Source organism: Bos mutus, chromosome 20 (assembly GCF_027580195.1).
Source record: "Bos mutus isolate GX-2022 chromosome 20, NWIPB_WYAK_1.1, whole genome shotgun sequence".
Classification (NCBI taxonomy): domain Eukaryota; kingdom Metazoa; phylum Chordata; class Mammalia; order Artiodactyla; family Bovidae; genus Bos; species Bos mutus.
In genome coordinates, this window is record NC_091636.1 from 71,441,918 (window position 1) to 71,451,881 (window position 9,964).

Sequence of the window (9,964 nt, forward strand, 5' to 3'; positions counted from 1 at the left end):
GAGATCAAGGAGGGGAACTCAGCCAGGCCCAGTGTGCCCGCGGCCTGAAGGTTGGCGGTCCATGTCGGCTCTGGGTAGCCCAGAGAAAAGGGCAGCCTGTCCGGATATCAGAGGCCATCCTCCCCACGCTGGCCATGGGCTTTGGAGCAGTGCGGTCCCAGGGGCAGCACAGAGGGCCGGTCAGCGGTGTGGCTGAGCACCTGCCTGGGGTCTCCTCAGCCCTGCCGGTTCGCAGACTTAGTGGGCGTCCAGTCTCCTCTTTGCTCTAAAAGCCCTTCAGCCTCCACGTCCCATAAACGCGTGAACTTCTGCTCAAGCCAGGAAGCTCCTCCCTGGCTCCTATGAGGCTCGTCTTCCTTACGAAGGAGGAAGCGGGAGAAGCAGGGCGCTGTGCTCTGCTCCCCCAATCTTCACAGCTGTGGCATCCCTCCCACACAGTCCCCATGCAGCACCACCAGATTTCCTTCCATAAACACAGCTTTGCGATCTGTCCCGTGAGGGCCTTCTCCCCCCTGGAGAGCACAGACCTGGAGACACAGAAACATTTCTTCCCAAGGGCCCCACAGCCCCCCGACCTGGGTCGCCCCCAGGCCCCTCCCCTGGACATGGAGCCAGTGCATCCTTCAGGAGCTTTGCTCAGAGCACAGCGGGCACCTCCCACACACACAGCCCCGCAGCCTTGGATGAGGTGTTTGGCATTTATCGCCACGTCATAGCAGGATGAGGTTTGAATGTCAATAGGCAAAGATGCCAGGGGTGCCTCCCCACTGACGGGGGCCACATAACGGCAAAGTCACTGCAAATGAAACTCTGGGTGTGTCTTGGGAAGCAAACTAAAGATCATCACAGCAGGCTGGCTTTGTGGCCGCCCTGCTTCACTGAGGGCGGGAAAGGCCAGGTTTTCTCTGAGAGTTCTTGTTCCTCCCAGACTGTCCTCCCGCCCCAGACCCCACACTACTGCCCCAGATGAGTTTCCCCCAGCGGTTTTCAGTTTCCCTTCAGATTGCTGCCATGGTCTCCTCACTCGGCCCAAGTCTCACTAGGCCTGGGGCCCAAGACGGGGAGGAGTCAGTGCTGACCGCAGGCTGACGGGGTCCTGTCTGTCTCTGTCCCCGCAGGTCCTGTACAACGTGTTTGAATCTTTTGTGACGCTGGGTGGTGACAAGGTGACCGGCGTGGATTGCGTGAAAGGAATAGGTGTGTGGCTGGCGGGTTGTGTTCCAGCGGGGAGCCAGGGCCAGTGTCTTCTCCGGAACATGGACCCCATGGGGCAGCATCTGTGCCAGGCTGGAACCCACAGCCTGTGCAGGGAAACATGCTTCCATTTCAAAGTCTCGGTGACAGGCCCCCTCCCTCCCCGGCAGGTTCCACTAATCTGGTTTCCTAGGCCCCAGCCACCCTGGGCGGCGAGGATCATTGCCCCCACAGACCCACGGGAGGACGTGGATCCTGTTTCCGGGGTCCTGGGAATCCCTCTGGGCAGGGACAGTTACAGATGGCATTCCTGGGAGCCCAGGGCCTGGTCCTTGCTGTCAACCCCCCACCAATGCTCCTGGTCTCAGCACTGCCCCCGTCGGTGGGGCAGCTGGGCCTCGTTTGGTGCAGTGCTCTCCCCTCCCCGTGGAGCCAGAGCCTCTGTCCGCTGAAAGAATCAGCCTCTTGTTTGCTGAGCTGCTGGTGCCTCTGGGGTCACCCGGGACCTCAATGGGGAACGGTCAGTCAGTCAGGCCAGCTCGCCCACGCCGCAGCCACAGAGGGCCGCTCAGAGGCCAGCGGCACTCCTTGTCCTTGCAGTGTCCTTCTTCGTGGTGAGCCTGGGGGGCACGCTGGTGGGCATCGTGTTCGCCTTCCTGCTCTCCCTGGTGACACGCTTCACCAAGCACGTGCGCATCATCGAGCCTGGCTTTGTGTTTGTCCTCTCCTACCTGTCCTACCTCACGTCTGAGATGCTGTCCCTGTCGGCCATCCTGGCGTGAGTGCCCCCTCACTGGCCCGCCACCCACCAGCCGCTGCGTGCCCGGCGGACCTGCCCAGGGGAGGCCTGGCCACTTCCCCGGGCGGGCGGGAACTCCCTATGGGGGAGAAGAATTTGATCTATTTAGTCTTTTAATTAAGGAGTTGGCGTCTTCATAGAGCGGTCCAGGGGCTGCAGCGCCTGCTCTGCCCCCACACAGCCCTTCCCAGGGCTCTAACCCTCAGAGCTGCCCCCCTTCCCTCCAGTGTGGGACCCAGGCCCCCAGAGGCCCACAAACAGTGTCAGGGTAGCCAGTCCAGGGCACCAAGGCCCTAGGAGGAGCCCTGTGCTCACAAAGAGGAGTGCTGATGAGTAGCAGGGGATGCTTGCCCCGGATGCAGGGGCCCCAGGGTGCTGCCTTCCGGGAGACGGGCTTGAGCCCCACGGGGTCTGGTGGGAGCTTAGCCCTGGCCTGAGCGCTCATGGCAGGCTGTCCTATGTGCAGCATCACCTTCTGTGGCATCTGCTGTCAGAAGTACGTGAAGGCCAACATCTCAGAGCAGTCAGCCACCACCGTGCGCTACACCATGAAGATGCTGGCCAGTGGGGCCGAGACCATCATCTTCATGTTCCTGGGCATCTCGGCTGTGGACCCTCTTATCTGGAAGTGGAACACAGCCTTCGTGCTCCTGACACTGCTCTTCATCTCCGTGTACAGGGCCATAGGTGAGGGTGTGCAGAGCATGGGGTGACGGAAGGACAATGGGGAATGATGGGGGGATGATGATGATGGGCGGATGAGGGGACGAAAGGAGGGTGATGAGCATAGTGGGGACAATGAGGGGGATGATGAGGATGATGGAGGGTGATGGGGATGAGGGGATGATGGAGGGTGATGGGATGGGGGGACGATGGAGGGTGACAGAGGGGTGAAGGGACATAGTCAGCCAACAGCAGGGATTGGCCACGGGGAGTCTGCAGAACCAGGGACACACATTGGCCCCCAGCCTCCAGCCCTATAGCACAGTGAATGACAGGTTCAGGAGACCTTGGGGAACCTAAGGCTGGCCAGGACATTGGTCACCCTCAGTGAATGGACAGGCCTTCTCAGTCTTATAGCCTCATCACTGAAATAAGACCATCTTGAGGTACAAGTGGAAGATTCCAGAAGCCAGGGGAACCCACGTGGCTTCCCACTGACTTATTCTGGATGTGGTCACTTGGGGACAGTGTCAGTCACCATGGCACATGAGAGGCAGGAGCCCCTGCGGCCCCACCCAGCCCTGGTCCCTGGTCCCTGGTGTGTAGTGCTGACCCAGGGCTGGGGAGGGGAGAAGGCAGTTGGGTGACCCCCACCTACTCTGGCTGCAGTCGCTGGACTGAGGGCTCAGGGAAACAGAGGCCCTGTGGTTGGGTGGCCTCTTGTCCTGGAGCTGCTGGGCAGTCACATACATGGTCACACTGAGACCTAGGAATTTCCAGAGCAGCTGGAGCACAGCTTGGGGTGCAGAGGCAGGTGGGGGCCCAGAGAGCTCCAAAGAGGACAAGGGACCTGTGGGCGGGGCTACGGTGGTGCCTGCTGGTCCAGCTCTCTTGCTTGCTCGCTCGTGGGAGGAGGCAGCTTCCCAGTGTGACTCCTCCCCCACTGCGGCTGCAGGGGGTGATGGCGGGGACAGAGGTGCTGCATCTCCCCCAAGTGCTGAGTGCACGCTGCACCCACAGGGGTCATCCTGCAGACCTGGATTCTGAATCGGTACCGGATGGTGCAGCTGGAGATCATAGACCAGGTGGTCATGTCCTATGGCGGCCTCCGAGGAGCTGTGGCCTATGCCCTGGTGGTCCTCCTGGACGAGAACAAGGTCAAGGAGAAGAACCTGTTTGTCAGCACCACCATCATTGTCATCTTCTTCACCGTCATCTTCCAGGTACAGGTGGTGGAGAGGCCTCACCCTCCCAGGTGCCAGGCCTAACTGGGTTGATAATTTTAGTAACTAGGTGCAGTTTTGTAGGTTTTCATGTGGCCCCACAGGAGGTACAGCACGATTTGGCCTCAAAACCTCCTTCCTTGGCCGTTGCTGGTTAACAGAGCCCCAGTTAATGTTTCATTGACCAGGAAGGAAAGGGCCCCGCTTTGCCTGGCTCTTGGCTACTCTAAGGAGCTGGCCAGGGGCGTCCAAGGACGTCCAGTGACCCGCAGGTGGCAGGGCCTCCTCTGCCAGGAGGTGGGCCCAGATCACCTGGGTCCTGGCCAAGGGGTGGCCCCTTCTGCCCCTTTGGGGTAGGTGGGCTCAGGATCAGTGGGCCACAGTGGGGTGTGGGTCTGGGGTGAGGCCTGGCCCAGCCTCAGGGTCAGGGTGCCTATCTTCCAGGGCCTGACCATCAAGCCCCTGGTGCAGTGGCTGAAGGTGAAGAGAAGTGAACAGCGAGACCCCAAGCTCAACGAGAAGCTGCACGGCCGGGTAGGGAGAAGGGCCGAGGCAGGAGGGAGGAGAAGGAAGGGGCTGTCCAGGTGACGCTGACCCACTTGCCTCTCCTTCCAAAGGCTTTCGACCACATCCTCTCGGCCATCGAGGACATATCAGGGCAAATTGGACACAATTATCTGAGAGATAAGTGAGTGGCTGCAGTGGCCCCTGACAAACTGAAACAGGAAAATTCAGAGGCACGTTCATCTCAGTTGTTAGTCCCCTTCTTCTTTAACCAGCGACTGTAGGACCCACAGGCTATAGAGCGAATCTCTGGCATCACCATGACCCTAACCCCACTGAGCCCCAGTGACCTCAGAATACTGCCCTCGGAGGACCCAGAGCCACTCACCACCTTGTTCAGGTCCCCGCTTCTCCCCTCCTGCCCCCGGAGTCCCCCCAAGCCCCTTCTCCTAAATACTTCTGCTTCTCCTCCTGGGACTCCCCTTCCGCCTTCCTGCCCCTGGAGCCCCTTAAACCCCTTCTCCTCCTAGAATCCTACTTCTCCTCCTGGGACCCCATTCCCCCCTTTAAATCCCCCCCTCCTCCCATCTTCCTACAGGGTTATGCAGTCAGAGGAAATCTGCATGACCGCATTACAGAAGAAGGTTAATCCCACTTTCATGCACACACCATGACCCTGCCGTCGGACAGGAAGGTAGAGCGGCCACAGGGCCGTGAGGCAGCGTTCAGCGGCACATGGAGGGTCATCTCTTTCACTTCAAAGCTTGCCTGTGTGGCTGTCACAGTAAATAGAAACTGAGTATCCCACCCAGCAGCTACAATGCTGTGTCCACCACGAGTCTGGATGTTGCTAGGGTTCCATCCCAGGGCTTCACCCGGACCCGTCCAAGTGCTGACCACTATTGGTTTGACCCACTCGTCCTCGCAGGTGGTCCAATTTTGATAGGAAATTCCTCAGCAAAATCCTCATGAGAAGGTCGGCTCAGAAGTCTCGAGATCGGATTCTGAACGTTTTCCACGAGCTCAACTTGAAGGATGCCATCAGCTACGTGGCCGAGGTATTGGCCGTCTCGTCTGCTCTTTTGTAGGAGTGTGGGGGGAGGGCGGGAAGAGGCGAGACAGACCCGTGTGTGGACAGTGCTGGGGTCTGCACCCTGAGGCCCGGGCAGGGGTGGGGGCAGCTGGTGGGCGACACACGGTCTTCTTGTTGCCCCAGCTGCAGTTCACCTGAGCTCAAGGGCCCTCAGGCACCCTGAAAGTGGGGTTCACCACAGCTCCCGCTCTGCGGTGCTGGGTCGGAGGTCACAGACCCCAGTGAGCACAAGCTCCAGGCTCCAGCCGGGGCAAGGCCATGGGTGGAAGGCCTGTCTTCTGCACCTCCGACCAGCTGAGGAAGTTCAGAGCAGGAATCCCAGCCCCTCTGACCACAAGCCTTTGAGGCCTCGCTGCCTCCCTGGGGCTGGGAAGGTGGGTGGTGACCCCTGCTGGCTGCATCCTCTCCTGGGGACCCTCTATGGCTCCCAGTCCCCACTGGTGACAGGCTCCCAGCAGGGCACCAGCCTCCCTTCCCCCCCTGCCGCCTGCCACCTTGGTGCCTATGATGCAGCCTGTGGGCTCCTCTGCACCGTGGTTGTGCCCGTGAGCAATCCCCACAGCACCAGCTTTGCCATAGCAGGTTGGCCCTCACCTGGCTGCCCTCCCCAGCTCCACCGTCTCCCTGGAGGGCCAGCTGCTCTCCTAGGGCACCTCACTCGGCAGTGTGACCTCCACGCCTGTGGACTCTGCTCTGCCTGGTTTTCGTCTGTCTCTGGAGGCTGGGGTTTTTCTTCTGGGGAAAACTAGGGCAGCTGGTTTGGAGCCTCCATGGGGACAGGGCCTCTTCTCCCATCCTGTGGGGATTCCCCACGCTTCCCAAAGCACCAAGTCCTTTGCACAAGCCTCTGTGAGCCTCCCAGCTCCAGCGAGGCCTCCACCGTGGTTTCTGGGGTCTTGGCTCTCCCAGGTGCCTCGGGGTCAGTGAACAGCACCCCAGGGTGGGGCTCCCTGGGGCCAGGCCAGTGACTGACAAGGCCACCTCCTCTTGCAGGGAGAGCGCCGTGGGTCCCTGGCTTTCATCCGTTCCCCCAGCACAGACAACATGGTCAACGTGGACTTCAGCACCCCACGCCCCTCCACTGTGGAGGCCTCTGTCTCCTACCTCCTGTAGGTCCCCAGAGCCGCTGTGGGCCAAGCTCTTTCCAGGCTCCCCGACCAAGCCACAGGCATGGCCAGTGGGCCTCTTAGGGCTGCCCACGTGGGAAACAGGGCCAGAGCCGGTGGCGTCTGTCACCTGTCGTGTCAGTTGGCTGGCTGGAGTGAGGCAGTAAGCCAGGGTCCAGCAGCCTACTTAAGGAGCGCCCCCTCCCCCACCACCAAAGACAGGGGTGCTGGTCCCAGATTCCAGGCCTCCAGCCTCTGTCCTGCCAGTGCAGGGCAGTTCTGGGCATCACTGCTGGTGCTTTGGAGGGGCAGGCACGCTGTGGGGTCAGTCTTAAACCGGAGGCGGAGAAGGTCTCACCGGGATGACCCCAGGCCCCAGAGGTGCAGGCGGGAGGGCAGGTGGTTGTGCCCACTTGCTCACCAAGGCCCCCACAGGAGGGAGAACGTCAGCGCTGTGCGCCTGGACATGCAGTCCCTGGAGCAGCGGCGGCAGAGCATCCGGGACGCGGAGGACATGATCACCCACCACACGCTGCAGCAGTACCTGTACAAGCCCCGGCAGGAGGTGGGTGTGCCCTCGCCAGAGCCGGCACCCCACCCGTCCTGCCCCAGGGCAAAGCACGTCCCTACTTAGTGCAGGTTGCTCCTGGGAGACTAGGGGTTCAGGCCTGCATCCGGGGGCAGCCCAGGCCCTGCGGACACGACCAGCTCACCCTAACCACCCTGCCTCCCCCACCCCCCCTGCACAGTACAAACATCTCTACAGCCGGCACGGGCTGACCGCAGATGAGGACGAGAAGCAGGACACCGAGATCTTCCACAGGACCATGCGGAAGCGCCTGGAGTCCTTCAAGTCGGCCAAGCTGGGGATCAACCCCCACAAGAAGGCCGCTAAGCTGCTCAAGAGGGAGCGTGCCCAGAAGCGGGTGAGAGGGCACACTTGGGCAGGCACTACCGAGGGGGCACCCTGGCGGCAGGGCAGAGGCCTCCCTGGGGTGGACAGGCAGATCAGACAGGACCCAGAGCTGTGAGCGGTTTCCTTCTGCTCCTCAGAGAAACAGCAGCATTCCCAATGGGAAACTGCCGATAGTGAGCTCCCTGCAGGACTTCACCATTAAGGAGAAAGGTAGGCTGGGCCATGGCTGGACGCTGGTCAGCAGGAGCTGAGGGGCACCTGAGGGCAGCCGGGTGCCGACAGCTGTACTTCCAGGAAGCCCGCCCCCTCAGCACCAGGGCTGTCCCCACAGGCTGCAGCCACTCTGGGGGCAGGGCCGCGACCTGGGCTTCCCATCCCCTTCCTCTGTGGCCCGCCCCCTTCTCCAGTTGCTCCTGCCCCTCCTCGAGAAGACCGAGCGTGGTCCTCTCTGCCCAGCTCCATCGTGGTGTGGCCAGGTGGGCACCACGGTCCACTGAGCTGCCCAGAGGTGGGGGCGGGTGGCAGTGAACGGGTCCGGGGCAGCTGGTCAAGGGCTCGGACGAGGTCATCTGCGCTTCCAGCCTGTGCCCTTACGCTGTCCCTTCCCTGTCACCAGATTTGGAACTCTCAGACACTGAGGAAGCCCCCAACTATGATGATGAGATGAGTGGCGGGATCGAGTTCCTGGCAAACATCGCGCAGGACACAGCGACAGACTCCCCCTCAGGTGAGGGGGCACGGCCCTCCGCTACCCACAGGTGATCCCTGGCGGGAGGCCCAGGCGGTGTGCGGGCACAGGCAGAGGCCTCCGCTCTGAGAGAGGAGAGCGAGAGCCGGCGCAGGGCCTGAACCCCAGAGGCCCGAGACCTTCCAGGTGACCTTCCGTGTGGCCGAGGACGAGCTGCTGTCTGACCCAGGGCCGCTGCCTCCCTCTCTGCCCTTCCGGTGAGCGAGGGAAGCTGACGACCGCCGCCCTCTCTCCTAGGAATTGACAACCCTGCGTTTTCCCCGGAGGAGAGCCCGGGCATCCTCTCTGGGGTGCCGCCCTGGCTGTGTCCCGGGGAGGCAGTGGTGCCCTCCCAGAGGGCCCGCCTGCAGATCCCCCACTCCCCCGGCAACTTCCACCGCCTGGCGCCCTTCCGCCTCAGCGGCAAGTCCGTGGACTCGTTCCTGCTGGCCGACGGCCCCGAGGAGCAGCCGCACGCCGCCCCGCCCGAGTCCACACACATGTAACTGGCCCGCCGGCCCCCGCTCTGTCCCCCGCTCCTCTCAGCGCCGCCTCAGCCCCGCGCGTCGCTCTCTCAACCGCCGCCTCCGCTTCACTCTGCTCTCACCAGCCTCAGCCTCTCTTCCAGCCGCGCTTCTTTCTTCAGGCGCATCTGACTTCCTGCTTCTCCCGCGAGCGGGGGGCGGGGCGTCCCCGCTGAGTGAGGGTGTGAGGGTCCCGCTGTGTGAGGGTGTGAGGTCCGCACTATGTGAGGGTGTGAGGTGTGAAGGCACTGTGAGGGTGTGTGAGGTGTGAGGATGTGAGGGTCCCGCTGTGAGGGTCCCGCTGTGTGAGGGTGTGAGGTCCGCACTATGTGAGGGTGTGAGGGTGCCGCTGTGTGAAGGTCCCGCTGTGTGAGGGTGTGAGGTCCGCACTATGTGAGGGTGTGAGGGTCCCGCTGAGTGAGGGTCCCGCTGTGTGAGGGTGTGAGGTCCGCACTATGTGAGGGTGTGAGGGTGCCGCTGTGTGAAGGTCCCGCTGTGTGAGGGTGTGAGGTCCGCACTATGTGAGGGTGTGAGGGTGCTGTGTGAGGGGGTGTGAGGTCCGCTATGTGAGGATGTGAGGGTCCCGCTGTGTGAGGGTCCCGCTGTGTGAGGGTGTGAGGTCCGCACTATGTGAGGATGTGAGGGTGGTCCCGCTGTGTGAGGGTGTGGGTCCCACTATGTGAGGGGTGTGAGGGGTGGGTGTGAGGTCCCGCACTGTGAGGATGTGAGGGTGTGAGGAGGGCGCGCTGAGTGAGGGTCCCACTGTGTGAGGGGGGTGCCGCTGTGTGAGGGTCCCGCCTGTTCCGCTGTGTGAGGGTCGCCTGTTCCGGGCTGTCGGTTAGGAGAGCGCTGGCTCGGGGACCCTGGCACCGAAGGGCACGAGCTTTTCTCCCTCAAGGCCCGCGGCCCCGGAAAGCCCGGAGGAAGCGGGCTCGGCAGACACCCTCACTCGGAGGGCAGTGCAGCAGGCGGAGCAGGGAGGGGTCCCCGAGGCCCGGCTCGCCGCCTCAGGCAGGCGCCCGTCTTCTTCCCGCAGCTTCGCCTCCGGGCCTCGCACCCGACTTGGGCCTGGGGCGTGACCCCCGTTTCCTGACTAGGCGGGGGGCGTCGCGCCGCCCTGCGCTCACGCCGGCTCCTCCCGCAGGTGACACCGGCTCCGACGCGCCGCTGACCGGACGCTCGTCCCCGCCCGCCGTCGAGAAGCCCTCTCGCGCG

At 62.7% G+C, this 9,964-nt stretch overlaps 1 protein-coding gene across 2 annotated transcripts in view; it reads left to right on the plus strand.

The window, feature by feature from the left end:
• SLC9A3 (solute carrier family 9 member A3) overlaps positions 1 to 8,799 on the plus strand; it is a 34,104-nt gene extending 25,305 nt beyond the window's left edge. The window contains exons 4-16 of one of the 2 annotated variants that reach the window (XM_005894643.2): positions 1,119 to 1,197; positions 1,795 to 1,972; positions 2,460 to 2,680; positions 3,677 to 3,879; positions 4,324 to 4,413; positions 4,497 to 4,567; positions 5,312 to 5,441; positions 6,470 to 6,585; positions 7,018 to 7,147; positions 7,332 to 7,508; positions 7,636 to 7,708; positions 8,115 to 8,225; positions 8,484 to 8,799. In XM_005894643.2, coding sequence (XP_005894705.2) covers positions 1,119 to 1,197; positions 1,795 to 1,972; positions 2,460 to 2,680; positions 3,677 to 3,879; positions 4,324 to 4,413; positions 4,497 to 4,567; positions 5,312 to 5,441; positions 6,470 to 6,585; positions 7,018 to 7,147; positions 7,332 to 7,508; positions 7,636 to 7,708; positions 8,115 to 8,225; positions 8,484 to 8,731 — 1,827 coding nt within the window. In that variant the 3' untranslated portion in view covers positions 8,732 to 8,799. The remainder of the gene's footprint in view (positions 1 to 1,118; positions 1,198 to 1,794; positions 1,973 to 2,459; positions 2,681 to 3,676; positions 3,880 to 4,323; positions 4,414 to 4,496; positions 4,568 to 5,311; positions 5,442 to 6,469; positions 6,586 to 7,017; positions 7,148 to 7,331; positions 7,509 to 7,635; positions 7,709 to 8,114; positions 8,226 to 8,483) is intronic. The other variant, XM_005894644.2, reaches the window with a different exon arrangement.
• The last annotated feature ends 1,165 nt before the right edge of the window (positions 8,800 to 9,964 follow it).